This window comes from Mesoplodon bidens (genome assembly GCF_964165515.1).
Source record: "Mesoplodon bidens genome assembly, chromosome: 3".
Taxonomy (NCBI): domain Eukaryota; kingdom Metazoa; phylum Chordata; class Mammalia; order Artiodactyla; family Ziphiidae; genus Mesoplodon; species Mesoplodon bidens.
The window spans coordinates 50,499,364-50,514,642 of NC_138178.1; the positions used below are offsets into that span (position 1 = coordinate 50,499,364).

Genomic DNA, 15,279 nt, shown 5'->3' on the forward strand with positions numbered 1-15,279 from the left:
AGGTTAACAAAATGAATATTAACTGCTGATCTTGGGAGAAATGTATTACAGCAAATTGATTTCTCACTAGAAAATGTCTTGAGAGCTATTCAAACCTAACAGTATTGTGTCCGCAATTCTTAACAATACTGCTTCACAGCTGTCTCTCTGAATATGAGAACATGTCTGTCCTTGTGACACAAACTGGCAAATTTAATTAAGCTGCTGCAGCAACAAGATGCTGACTCAGATATGCCAGAGTAGGAATGTCAAGAAATTCTGGCAGTTTAAATTGGCTACATTCAGCAAAGAATGAAACGGCAGCACATCAAGATCATTTCTGTGTGCAGCGCTGTCAAAATCTTCATCAGGGTGCAAGCCAAAAGCATCTGACAGGATTTTTCTATCCACATTTACAGCATTATATTTTATTTAAGTTGATGGTTTGAAGTTTTCTCCCTTCATTTTGTCAACTACCCACTCTCCTTTTTTACTTTAAGTCTCTATGAAAGAAAGGCAGAATTCAAAAGTTTTCGTTTCCTATGCTTTAAGTCTCCTGGTTTGGGTAGCTAGCTTCTTTAAGTAGCATTTGGAAATGGTACTTCTAGCCTCCACCTAAGTCTACCTGTACCTCCTGAATTTGATTTACTTATATACATTAAACATGTTAAAATTTCTTCTTTTTCTTCTTTTTTGTGTATTTGAAGCTTCTTTCCCCTCTGTTGGCTTAAAACTCAGTTATAAATATCTATAACCAGAAACTAATTTTTTTTATTTTTTAAATTTTGGCTGCACTGGGTCTTCGTTGCTGAGCACAGGCTTTCTCTAGTTGCAGCGAGCAGGGGCTGTGCAGGCTTCTTATTGCGGTGTCTTCTCTTCGTTGCGGAGCACGGGCTCTAGGCATATGGCCTTCAGTAGTTGTGGCACGCGGGCTCAGCAGTTGTGGCTCATGGGCTCTAGAGCACAAGCTCAGTAGTTGTGGCGCACAGGCTTAGTTGCTCTGCGGCATGTGGGATCTTCCCGGACCAGAGTTCGAACCCCTGTTCCCTGCATTGGCAGGCGGATTCCCAACCACTGCGCCACCAGCGAAGTCCCCAGAAACTAATTTTTAAAAAGGCAAATATTTACCTTTTAGTTGAGGGAAAAGGGTTGAATAAAAACCTCATATTGTTGAAAGTGGCATAATTAGAGGTATCAATATTTTCCCAAATATGTTTTTATAGAACACAAAATACAAAATTAGGGCTAATAAATTTACATTCTTCTGAGTCTTTGTTTTGTTTTTTTCTTCCTAGTTTTTTCATCAAGAAAACCGTGGTAATTTAATATAGTCTGAAAATCCATTCTTACTATAATAAAACTAAAGGTTAGCAAAAAAGACTAGACACATACGAAATCAATGACTTGTGTCTTTATTTCTTCTATGTTAAAAGGTGTATTATACTAACAAATTATTTTGTGCTATATAGAAATCTAAAGAAAAACAAGTGATATTCTAAGAAAAAAAGATTTTAGGTGTTAAGTGTACTCAACTTCCAGTAGGACGTCCTCTCCCTTACAAATTTCAGACTATAACCCACGCTTGGGATACGCTGAATAGAACCGGATTTGAAAAGACCCATAAAATAATTAAGAAGCAGTAGCAACGGACTTCCCTGGTGGGGCAGTAGTTGAGAATCTGCCTGCCAATGCAGGGGACATGGGTTCGATCCCTGGTTCGGGAAGATTCCACATGCCGCGGAGCAACTAAGCCCATGCGCCACAACTACTGAGCCTGCGCTCTAGAGCCTGAGAGCCACAACTACTGAAGCCCATGTACTGCAACTACTGAAGGCTGCGCACCTAGAGCCCGTGCTCCACAACAAGAGAAGCCACCGCAATGAGAAGCCCACGCACCGCAACAGAGAGTAGCCCCCATTCGCCACAACTAGAGAAAGCTCACACACAACGAAGACCCAATGCAGCCAAAAAAAAAAAAAGATGCTCATTGTTTGTAACAGTAAAGGAATGGAAACAACCTAAATGAGTATCAGTGGTAGCAATTAATTGATTCCACTAAGAAATACCACTGTCACCAGAAAACTAGGAGGAAAATTAGAGTGAGATATCTCTATAGTCAAGAGCTCATTGATGATTTTAAGAGGAGCAGTTTTAGTAGCCTAGTGAGGGCAAAAGGCAGATTACAGTGGAATGTTCAGTGAAAGCAAGTGCAATGGGATATGCAATAAAGCGAAGGGTTTTTTTTTTTCCATCCTGTTTTTGACATTGATTCTCCAAATCTGTCTTTTGGCTGGAGAGTTGAATCCATTTAAAGTAATTATTGGGAGGGAGGGACTAAGCGATGTTATTTTGTCAATTGTTTTTGGTATGTCTTATAGATTTTTTGTCCCTCATTTCCTCCCAGCAAGCATATACAAGTATTTAAAGAAGTCTAAGTACAAATGAGAGAAGAGCTAAGAAAGTAACTAGGAGGGAATGTGGAACCTAGGGATTGAGATGGGACAAACTTGAGCATGTTTAATATTGGTCAAGAGAGAACAAAGAGGGACTTCCCTGGCAGTCCAGTGGTTAGGACTCTGCGCTTCCACTGCAGGGGGCATGGGTTCGATCCCTGGTATGGGAACTAAGATCCCACAAGCTGAGTGGCATGGCTTAAGAAAAAAAGAAAAAAGAGACAGGAGTTAAGAGGGGATGCTAATTGACAGAAAGGGTACTGAAAAGGCAGGAAACGATGGGGTCCCATTCCATACAGAGGCTAGAAGTATGATTCCTCCATTGCAAAAGGAGTGGAGAAAGGATGAAAGTTAAAAATTAAGCTCCCCTAGGAGAGCTCTCCAATTCCTCATTTGGCATATTTTCACTCCTTTCTAGTAAACTTGATTAGTTTTAAGATTCATCCACAATAGAGTTGAAACAGCTGATCACAAAGGAAAGAAGAGCTGTTACAGGCAAGTAAGCAGTGAGAAGGGAAAATCATCACTTAACAGGCATTTTCATACCAGAAAAAAACTCTATGGCAACTTGGTGTTATCTATTAAAATATAATTTATAGAATCTGCCCAAACAATTCAATTTCTATGAATTTATCTTACAGAAATAATTACAAGAACTTTATAAATGTTACTGTTTAAAATCCCAAAGAAAGAGGAACACAAACATTTTGCAATGTAAAACTAGCTAAAAGAATTAAAAGTATCTCTGTATAGTAAAATAATATGCAACCATTAAGAAGACTGAGTTAATGTAGGGGCACAAAATACCCAAACAATTATTTTAAATGAAAAAAGCAAATTGCAAAACAGTTGTATAGTGTTTACAGCATTTTACAGTATTTATGGTGTGATTCCCCCCACCCCTTCTTTCGGCCACACCACACGGCTTGCGGGATCTTAGTTCCTTGACCAGGGATTGAACCCGGGCCCTCAGCAGTGAAAGCACGGAGTCCTAACCACAGTTCTGCTAGGGAAGTCCCCCCATTTTTGTTTTAATATGTATCTGTTCATATATGGAGAGAAAGGTCTGAAAAGATATATGTGCACACCAAAGAGTGGTCGCTTTTTGGTACTGAGTTCTTCTATTTTTTAATTTCTACATTTCTATAATTTGCATTTATCATGGTGGATATAGACAGATACAAAACTTCAACTATCAGGAAAATAACAATCAAATACGGAAATAAATAACCAAATAAATAAATATATTACCTGCTAGATAAAATACATAGTTCTTTTAAACTTGGAGCCATGGAATGATCTTTATAATTTTCTCGAGAGAAAAATGTCTTAAGGCCATTTTTGGGGGAAACATCCCTGTAAAACAAAGTAATTTACTTGAATTTGACAATTCAAAATTTCATGCTAGATTAACAAGCATAATGGTACAATTGAAATTTAAAACTACATGTCCCCTACATGTCCCTTACATCCCCTTTCCCAGAAAAATCACCTCTTAATAATTTTAATTTCATGTGTGAGTTTAGATGCTTTACTTCTTGGATAGTTTTAAACCTAGGCCCACTCTGAAATTCTCCAATTCCAACAATCAGCCTTGCTTTTTCCTTTAGTACCCAACTAAATGTCAGAGATACTTGAGAGTTAAAGACAGAACAGACTGAAGTATCATAAAGGGTCTGTCAGGGGCAAGGCTCACCTCAGGCTCTGTGGTGTAACATTAAGATGTTTGATTGCTGAAAGAAAACGCTTCTTAACCTATTTTTGTCTCATTCACTATTGTGCTCAGCCAAAAAACACTACAAAGACTGATTATCCAACGTTTTTTGTTAACTTGGCAAATGTGATAAATGGTGTGCCTCTACTACAACTACTTGCAAGGTCATATATGATTTTCTATATTGTAATTAATTTACAGACTAACATACTATAGTCAATGCTTTCTGTATAGTAAGCATTCAATAAATGCTGGTTGAACGAAAGAATTTAAAAATTAAACACACTGAGAACGATTAATCTAGGGAGAACAAAAATTAGAAGGATTCTGTAGAAAAGGACCATTCCAAGGACTGTAATACTGTGCAAAGGCTCTAAACCACATTTGGTTTCACAATGTCAATGATATAGAAGAGGATCTGTGCTGCATTTGAACACATTTTTTATGGCAAGGAGCATAAATGTGCATTACTCTTAAAACTTACAACAGAAAAATCTAGTCAAATGGCACCTTGTGGCTGGCCCATTAATAAAATGGGAAATTCTCGCATATTTGCTCCATACTCATTTCTTACTGTTTTAAAGGTGTTTATCTAAAAACAATAATTAAGGTATTAATGATAAAACTAAAAAGTCTTATTTGCTATGCACCGGGGTAGTTTGTTAGTACTTGCTATTGTGCTGTATCTGTGACATCTCATTAAATCCTAAAGTTTTTGCATAACATACAAAAAGATAGTCATGGGCCTCAGGAATTGTGAGCTCCTCGGAGGAAACACTGTTTGCAATAAACAAATACTTACTGAACACATACTGTTTGTATTTATTTGATAAATTGGACATGTTACACTTTGTAAATTTAAGGTGTACAGCATGTTACTTTGATAACATTTCTATATTGTAATATGATTGCCACTGAATCAATATTTATCACATTACATAATTATAGACAGTATCATTGTCTATATGCATTATACTAGAGGATGTAGTGATTGAATCTTCTCTGAGTCAGGTACTATTTTAGTCATCTTTGTAATCTCTTGTAACTTTTATATTCTCCGCTAGCAAACTCCTTCGCTAGTAAAGAGTAGATGCTCACTAAATGTGTGTTAAATTGATCTAAAGCAGCACACACATTAGATTTCTACATAGCAACCATATTACTTAATAGAGTCCTCTATTTGTAAAGTTCTCATACACATCTAAAATAGTCTATGCATTTACATTATCACTTGTTATAGATTCCAATATAACAAAAAGAAGCTTGCCTATTAAAAAAAGGTTCTTGAACGCAGGCAAGTTCCAGCATCTCTCCTTCACTAAGATCAACAATAAATACATGATGGAGTTATACCAAGAAGCAATCTAAGTGCTGAATTGTTATCACTTTAGGAGAGGAAGTGCAGTCAAAGATTACTCAAAAGTGCCAAGCAGGTGTGGATAAGAACGGGGTAGATGAGAATGGGGTAAACTCTAAGCCACTGTACTTATCTTCTTTCTGTTTCCTCCAAATCTCTCCAGGCCAGACACCCTCCTTTCCTAATGCAGCCACCAGACCCACTTCAATCCTCTTTAGGGGATTACAAACAGATGTAACTCACCAGTTCAGCCTTGGTTCACCCATGGCCATCATGGAGCTCATATTCCTAGATTTCTGCTTCACTCTAGTTCACAATTCTGCTGCCTGGCAGTGTAGGCTCCTGAGGAGGCAGGATGTCTCTAGAATTTACACTCAACTGAGGAAAAACCAAAGGTCAAGAACAAAAGCAGGTGATTGGCTGGACCAGATATTGTTAACTCAGATGAGTCAAGAAGCTGTTCCTAACACCCACCCTCAATCGACACAGACACCTAAAATAGAGGAGAGCAGACATGAATATTCCCAAGGCCTTTGAGGCAGAACAGCGAAGCTAACATAGGATCAGTCCTTCTCCATTTAACTTATTCCAGGAACATCACGAAAGAAGACCGAAACAGAATGGTGTTCTCATTGCTCACATACAAGATCCCAGCATGGGCTGTATGTCTTGACTCAGTCCCCTGCTCCGACTCCCTTATTGTCAAAATAAATCTTGCTTCCATTTTCCCAACCATACTTTTTTTTTTTTTTGAGGTACGCGGGCCTCTCACTGTTGTGGCCTCTCCCGTTGCGGAGCACAGGCTCCGGACGCGCAGGCTCAGCGGCCATGGCTCACGGGCCCAGCCGCTCCGTGGCATGTGGGATTCTCCCGGACCGGGGCACGAACCCGTGTCCCCTGCAGCGGCAGGCGGACTCTCAACCACTGCGCCACCAGGGAAGCCCCCCAACCATACATTATTATGGGGAAGATTCTGGCAAGCAACGGACAAAAGCTATCTGGATATCAAGAATCTTTCAAAGAGAACCTCACTTTTGGAGGAGTCTGAGGGCCAGATAACTTAAGTGACATTTCACGGGATCACTTACAGGAATCACCAGCACTAGAAATCTGGCTTGCATCTGGCTTGAACGTCAACATTGCATGTTCAGTGTTTCTCCTGCCACCCCGTGCGGACTGATAAAGAGTTTGTGAGCAACGGACAGTCAAACGTAGGAGTCGATCTCTCGGTAGCGGGCGGGCCTCACCTGCTCCCACTTAATCCACCTCCCACGCTTCTGCCCGGTGAGGGGCTGGGGCGGGAGAGCCGATGAAGGCACAAGGAAAGCTGAGGGAAAGGGAACCAAAGGAAAAACAAGGTTCTAGAAATGCAGTAAATCGGTGAGCAAAGCCGGGGGAGGGGACCGCGCCAGCACCAGGTGCGAAGGGTCCTGGCCCGGCCTAGGGGCCGCCATGTTCCCTCCTCCCGCCCCTCACAAGCGCTCCCTCTCCGCCGAGTCTCTGCAACAAAGCAGCCTTGCCGCCCACCTCGTGGTCCGCGGCACCTCCGCCCTGAACCGCGACCTGGTCCCTGGCGAAACACTCACACTCGCGTCCAACCTACTCCTCTCTGTCGCGCGCCTCGGGAAGGCCTTATCTAAAAGACGTGGCCGCGCCGCCTCGGCCTTTGCGTGATGACGTCATCAGCGACGCAGCGGGCGGAGCCCGTGCGACTCGAGAGGGCCGTCCCCCGCCTCCCCCTCCGCCCCCCGCCCCCTTCCCGCCTCCTCCCCGCCTCCTCCCCGCCCCCGGACTCCTGGTAGTTTCCGCTGGAAACTGTGAGACAGGGGTTGCTGGAGTTCACCTTGAGGGCTGGGGGGCTATGTATTGTCCTACAGAGTCCTCGACCTTGAGGAGATCATAGACTGGAAGGAGGAAAGGTGACAAGTACAGTACTGGAAAGACCCAGACTTGGTTGGTTGTGACCTTACTTAAGTGTCTTAACTGACTCATCAATAAAATGGAGATATCATAAGCACCTACTTAGTAGGGTTTTTTGAAAGGATCAAATGAAATAAAGGAAGAAGTTGTGCTCAGTACAGTTACCTGGCACGCAGTAGCATCTCCACTCCATTCTCCTCCCATTTTAGATGTCATTTTCTACCAGCGGTCACTCTGGCTCTTACACTCACTAAGTGTAAGATTTTCACTCACTCAGGAAAGATGTATTGAGCACTTATAATTTGTGCTTGGTGCTGCGTACGCATAGGACTCGGAGCCAATACTGGTTTTTCCAAGAGCTTTTGATCATTGGGAATCTAAGATATACACATTAAATAATTACAAAATAAAATACAAAGTGATGAGCTACGTAAGAAAGGTATTATAGAAAAGATTGTGTGAGTTCAGGGAGGGAGAGAAATCACTAGTGAGAGAAACAGAAAGCAGCTTTGACTAGCTAAAGACATCTACTGAGCATTTATATGTCAGTTACCACTTTGGGCACTTGACATGTCAGCCCATTTGAAGAATTTGAGGTATGTATATGATGGAAAAGGATGGTTCTAGATAGAGACCAGCACAGGGAGCTGCATAAACCTACTGCATGAACAAAGTCCAGTTTGTATGCTAGCAGGAAAGCATGTTCTAAAGTTTAGAATGATTAGTGATATTGTTTTAAATTATGTTTACATAAAAATCACACGTATGTGAAAAATCTCCCTTGAATACAGGGACCCTTAGGTAATTTACTTTGCCTGCATTACAAGGTCTCTGAAGAGCAGTAGAAGAAAGGGTTTGGAAAATTAGGTTGGGAATAGAACACAGAAGACCTTATAAGCCAGAGTAAGGATTTTGATTTTATTGTATAAGAAATGGGATGCTGAGGGGAGAGGGGACCTTATAAGGAGAGGAATGACACAATCAGAGCTTCTGTGTTTTAGGAATGTTTATCTGGCAATGTATTGAATGACTTGTAGGGAAGAGGCCAGTTAGGAGACAGGGCTTGTGGATGCTTGCAAATCAACTGGTGCCCTCCTTTAAGAATCCGCAATTCTGCATTTCTGGCAGCTACTATCAATCAATAGACGTTAACTCACAAGTTGAAATTTCTTTCTTTCCCTTTTTTGATCAAAGGGCAGTTTGATCCTTGTATATGTGTTTTGTCCCCTGCAAAATAGAAATGAATTATATTTTTTAAAGTACTACACTATAGACCAGTGCTTCTCAAACCTTAATATGCAAACCAATCACCTGGGGATCTTGTGAAAATGCACATTCTGATTTAGTAGGTCTGGGGTGGTGCCTAGGATTTTGCATTTCTAACAAGGTCAAGTTCGCGGGTGATGCCAGTGCTACTGGTCTGTGGACCACATTTTGGGTAGCAAGGTTCTACTACTCCATTCTCTGGAGACAAGATGTAAGCTAGAAAACACTGTACAATGCAACTCAAGAACCAAGAAAAAAGAAGAAAAACAAGGCAAGTGTTCCATTAGAAGCTGAAATTTTATTATAGGATAACAGTACATAAAGCACATCTAAAATTGATGTGTTCAATGCACTTTTAATAAAGGTAATGTAATATTAAAGGTACAGTTTCTAAGTACAATATAACAACATTCATATTAGAATGAAAATCGGAGTATTTAAAAGACAACATTAAATCTCTCTTTTTTTACAGCTTGTATGTACAAAATGAATCAAAATATTTTTTTTTAATTCAGGACTCAATAAAATAACAAACAGCTGGAGATAAGCAGACTACTGTAAGAGTGAATTGAAAAGAAAACCCAATGTCAGTGAAAAGTTGGATGATCCTCTAATAAAGATCATTAGCAAAGTTTTAGTACAATACTATTTTTAGGATTCCCATAAATGGCTTGCATTTTTAGTGTGGCAGAAAAAGAGTTTTTACATACTGTACACAAAACAGACAGCATATATTTATAGGTACAGTATTACTGTTTCCAAACTTGCATGTATATTTACAGAAGGCTGAGTTTGTTACTCACAGAGTTTTGTGAAATTTGTGTGCTTAATCCTCAAGACCTACACACAATTAGAATCAGCATTTCATGTGGTCTTTTAAGATGTGGCTTTAATACTTAGTTGTAGAAGAAAGTTTTAACCATAAGGCTTGGCATACTTTATAAATTTACCAAAACAACCCAGGAAAAAAGTGTGAATTGGGGCATACTTTTTGTCATTTAACAATGATCAAATGCTGACATGTTCTGGCCGTTGTGCAGACACAAAGAGATACAATCTCTATCCTCAGGAAGCTTAGGATACTAAATGGTGCTTAAAAAAAAAAAGGTTTCAATTCCTTTCTAAGCGAAGCAATAAGGAATGATGTGATTTGTATTAAAAGAGATTTCTCCCTAAACTGTAGCCAATTCACTTTAAAAGGTTAACTATTAGCATTAGCTCTCATTAACCACATGATTGCATTTATAATTAAGGTAACAGCAACTCTTCCATAAAAATGGAAAATGTCTAGAATTGTGGGTAAATATTCAGTGCATGGAAGCCAATAACCATGGCTTGAGAATTTATCACCTTCAATTACAAAAAGTGCAATAAACAGAAACATTTGCTCTATATTTATAAATTGCTCAAAAATCTTTGCTAAAGATCTTACAAATTCAGTAATATTACAGAACAATTCTAATCAATATTTAATAAGGTTAACTACATCCTTAGTTAGATATTTGATATACTTTGATTTTTAACAATGCCGATAGGTCTTGGAAGAACAGGTGAAAGAGTTTAACTAAGCTCATTATTAAATGACTTTTAAAATGAAGGTCCTTCACTCAGTTCATGGAACTGGTTGAGGTCATGTGAACACAGAACACCCCTTGTCAAAGTTGCTTTATGGCCAATGTTCTGCCATGATAGCGGACGTCTATATACTTCTCATGGCTCAGGTAGGAGGGGAAAGGTTTATTCTGCCATCAAGCCACCAAGGATAGTTTATATAAGTGCCTATTATCTATAATAGGAGCTAATACATAACTCTGCCAGGTGCCAATAATAAGGTGCCTTAGTAAGAAAAAAATATTACTCCATTAAACTAGAGTGTTTCTTTAGGATCTTGAAGGCCTGGCAAATTATTTTTCAGCTTAGGAGATATGGTATAAAGCCAAGTAGCAAACATAAAGTAAATGCTAATACGTTTTTATATATCCATATTTATGAACAAATTCACCCTATAGATGTCAAATATCCATACTAAGGAAGTAATTTTATCCTAATTAAATACACTCTAGAATAATTTATATAATGATATTATGTATTTAAAGAGAAAAGCATGTCCCAAATCCAGCACTCTGATACAGCTGCCAGTTGGGCACAGGTAGATATATATATATATGTATATATATATACAAATATATAGTTATACTCAGTGAAATTAACAAGACCCAAAGGTGGTATTGTCTAGGAATAAAAGGGTTTTTTTTTTTGTTCACAAAAGTAACTTATCTAGCACCACACATCAGAAAAACACAAAAATAGCACACTCTAGTTCTAAACAGCTATGTCTAAAATAGATTATATAGTAAAACCAGTATCATACAGCATATTGTGGATTTGATAAACAGATAAATATTTGCACTGAGTAGGCTGTTTATAATATAACATTTTCTTATCTATACAGAATGAAAGCCAAAAAGTTAACTGTATAGAGATGTGCAGAACAACATTAAATATTATGACTCAAAAGCAGGGACGAAGGTAAATTTGAAAGAAGAGTAAGAGAGAAAATGTTTACAGGCCATTACAAGTTCTTAAGTTAATAGTAAATAAGGAATCAATTGCTCAAGTTGAAGAAAGCAGTAAACAAGAGATTGCATTTACATGCAGATGTCTAAAATTTGTATTTTTTTAAGTCTATGCACAGAAGTCATTTGTTTTATTGCTTGACATTCAGTTATGGCTAGATTATTTAACCTATTTTTTTTTTTTTGTACTTTGGAAACAAGAATATTGTTAAAGGTGCCATAAAAATGGACAACATTGAAAACGGTTTGCAAATAAACCACCTAACACTGCAGTTCTTTATACATATTAAAAGCCTTGTCTGGGGTTTGTCGTATGTTAAATATATTTAAACTGGGAAAATATGTTGTAGCTTGAAGCCTCCCATTGGCCCAAACATCCAATACAAAAACACATCTCCACAAAAGGAGCAGGCAGACAATACAGGTACATTTAAAGAAGCAGCCAGCTAATGTCCTAACGTTTAAAAATTTACCACTGTTTTATATGAGATTTCAAACCATTGTGGATAAGGAGAGAGTTTTGGATTCAGGAAGATGTGTACAGTACATACGGATTTTGTGTGTGTGTGTGAAATCAGATTCACTATATTGCTCAAGAATTATCTGCATTTACATATGCAATCTGTTCAATGATAACCAAGCTCCTAGAGATAGTATTCATCCACATTAAAGTAATAACGAGGGAGAACGGAATCACACATGAATACTGCAAAGAATTTAGTTGCTCTTAGAGAACAACATAATGGCACGTGCAGCATGTCAAAGCTAACAACAAGAGATCTTTCATCAGTTCTTAGAAGGGAAAAAGAAAAAAGAAGTGTGATATTACTAATGTGGCAAACACACTAAATGTCAACAGCAAACATGGATTTTCTAGGCATCTACTTAATATTCTCATATTCACCTTCTTAACGTAAGACTCCATGTTATGTTGCATTGCTGAAAAAACATTGTTTCTATTTGGATTGAATATTCTGTCATTCATTTATAAATAAATAAATGACTGAATGTATTTATTGCTCTAAGTTCTGAAGGTCTGGTTAAACATGGAGATTCCCCTCCCATCTACGATAACTCCTTGGTATGAAGCCAGGCTTCTGGATTATTTTAAAAACTGTACTGAGAGGCTGACAAAAATGATCACAATTACACAAACAAGCAAACAGACCCAAAAGTGAAACCAATTGCTTTGTAAAGACATTGCTTGCCAGCCTGCTCTTTTCTTAAGAATAAACAATAATAGGAAGGTCTCTTTTGTCCAATCTGGTGGAACCTCTTTTAACAATACTACTGTTTTGGGAATACAATTAAGACCCATATCACAGACTTTTAGTAATAGATGAAGTTTTACTGTTGCAATTGCATTTATGGGCATATAATTTGATCCACAATATAAAGTTGTTTTTATGGGGTTCTGCTGTGTCATATCTTTGTAAGTAAGAAGTGGCAACCAAATGTTATAATATGTACGTCAATAACGTCTGTGTGTGTGCATATATATATATATAGATAGAGAGAGAGAGAGAGAGAGAGAGAGAGAGAGATTTCTGCCATTTCCCATAGTTTTTATCATCAAAACAAAGTGATGGTTTCTCGTTTATCTAAACACATGGAAGGTTATCCCAACATTTTGCTTTTCCATGGTGGTAAGAAAACATGTAAAGCTTCTTCTGAAAGTATATTCTAGGTGTGCAAGAACCAAAGCCAACAATTACAGTGATGTTCACTGACCTTATGGAAAGTAATATATCGAAATATTACTTTCAAAATGTTTCAAAAATGTAAAATGTAACCCTAAAAGCTGGCTCACATTGCTGTTACACTGGTGGGTTTTGTTTGTCTTTAAACATTAGCTCTCATACAGATTACAAATGCAGAAGTAGAATTGTGTTACATAAAGAGATTTTTTTGGTTTATTTCTAGAGGAGAACATGGTGAAAATGGGAGTTATTTGCTGGTATTTGGGGAAAAAAACCCACAATGTTTCATCTTTTACCTCTCTCACTGCACTGATAGGTAGGGCTCTCATCTCATTACTGCTTTAAAAATTTTTTATCCATGCTATATAGGATTTGGAATAATAGTTTTTAACATATAATGCTATAAATATATTTATCAAGAATATTTTAATTATTAGAGAGATGGTAAGTGGAATAGGCAGGACTGTACTTTGAATGATGCTCTTTGTTGATATATGACCTATTAATTTATCTTTTGAACATACTGGCATCACTTTGTACTGCTTTGGAAGTTATTCAATGTTTTTAAGCATACAAGACTGAAGAACGCATACATTTTGAACAAAACAAAATGAACAACAGTGAAGTTTATACACACGCGCAGTTCTACACAGTTCACTTGTGCCTTGGAGGGATAGTTTTATCATTATTATTAACAATACAAAACACAATTTTGCCCCAGTAGTACTGGCCACCCTGTTTTAAGAGTTTTAGAAGATCCCTGAGCACATTGTTTCTGACTCTTAACCCCAACTCCAAAGTGATAGGGCTTCTATTGTTGATATCAAGATGGATTGTCATTCACAGTAAGTCAATTGTAAGGTGCTTATTTACCCTTTTTTTTTCACCAATCAGCACAAAGAACTGTCAGAAAATAACTTTTTATTATTATTATCTTCAAATAATAGCACTGGAAGGACACATGATTTAAACAATCAATGTTTGAAACAGTGGCTTTAGGATTATTATCTGGCTGCCCCTCAACAATAACAAGTGATTCAGTCGACATTCCTTAGCCAAAAACAAAAGGCAAAAAACCCACAAAAAACAAAACAAGAAACAAAACCAAAAAAACTGTACAAATATGTATTTTTCCCTGAGGGATCAAGGTACACCCGCAAGTGCTCTATGTACATATTGCACTAGAGAGGAATGAAGAACATGTGCAAAAAAGCAACAATGAGAGAAGCTTACATCCTACTTAAACCTTTTCATTAAAGATTCTACTAGGTTGTTTTGCATTTTGGAATGTCGGAACACAAACAGCTATTCCTTAAGTCTAAAACTAAAAACACGTATTTCTACTATGGCACATTCAATGAAATAAAAAGTTTTCCAAAGACAGATAGACAAATTCCATCAAGAAAATAATACAAAGTTTGTTTGTTTGTATTTTTTTTTTTAGAAAATTACATTACTTTCTTTCTTTGTTTCACATTACAAAATCTTTTTTTTTTCTTTACACAAATCACATTTTATTGCAGGAATATTTCAAGTGCCATCAAATATTTATAGAAGGGTTAAAAAAATAGAAGTCTCTCTAAAGTGGTCCAGACAAGGCTTTGTATAGAATAAATCTTTTTTTTCCATCTTCTAGTTTTGATTTAAGTATTTTGAATACATTTTCTTTTCCATTGACACTTAGTAGCCTAGAAGCGGTTCGACACACACACACATCATACACACGAAAACCATACACACAGACAAAACACACACACACACACACACACACGCTCCCTCATCTGACCCTCAGCCCACCCCCATACACTCACAGAGATCTGAATATCCACACTATAAAGAACAACCAAACTTAGAAGCAGTGTCTTAAGTCATGTTTTCTTTAAGTTAGAAAGGGTGAATTAGGATGCTGAAGACTTAAAAAAAAAAAACCCACACCTTTAAAGCAAATTGGGATGCTGAACACTTAAAAAAAAAAAAAAAAATCTGTAGCTTTAACCACAATTTGCAAACTGCCCCCAAAAGCACTTTCATCTGCACTTTTGATTTCATTGTGACCACGGCCAGTTTCTTCACAATATAATGCAATCATTTGGACACCACTGTAACCGAAGGTATTCAGGCTCTGTGCAAAAGCCTTATTTACCCTATGTTAAAAAATTGTATAAAAGGCATTACAGCAGCCGGGATAACAATGATGTGATTCCAATCTTTAAAAGACTATTGGGGCTTCCCTGGTGGCGCAGTGGTTGAGAGTCCGCCTGCCGATGCAGGGGACACGGGTTCGTGCCCCAGTCTGGGAAGATCCCACATGCCG

General features: G+C 37.9%; 2 protein-coding genes across 7 annotated transcripts in view; both read right to left on the reverse strand.

Moving 5' to 3' along the window:
- The window catches only part of ICE2 (interactor of little elongation complex ELL subunit 2), a 66,159-nt gene extending 58,999 nt beyond the window's left edge, over window positions 1–7,160 (reverse strand). For all 6 annotated transcript variants that reach the window (XM_081229367.1, XM_081229366.1, XM_081229365.1 and 3 more), the window contains exons 1-4: window positions 7,031–7,160; window positions 6,592–6,830; window positions 5,747–5,881; window positions 3,684–3,788 (exon numbers count right to left, since the gene is read on the reverse strand). In XM_081229367.1, the coding sequence (XP_081085493.1) occupies window positions 3,684–3,788; window positions 5,747–5,787 (146 nt within the window). In that variant the 5' untranslated portion in view covers window positions 5,788–5,881; window positions 6,592–6,830; window positions 7,031–7,160. The remainder of the gene's footprint in view (window positions 1–3,683; window positions 3,789–5,746; window positions 5,882–6,591; window positions 6,831–7,030) is intronic.
- Window positions 7,161–8,979: 1,819 nt separating this feature from the next.
- Window positions 8,980–15,279, reverse strand: part of RORA (RAR related orphan receptor A) — a 104,219-nt gene continuing 97,919 nt past the window's right edge. The window contains exon 11 of the mRNA XM_081229376.1: window positions 8,980–15,191. The gene's annotated coding sequence lies outside the window, so the exon portion shown is untranslated. The remainder of the gene's footprint in view (window positions 15,192–15,279) is intronic.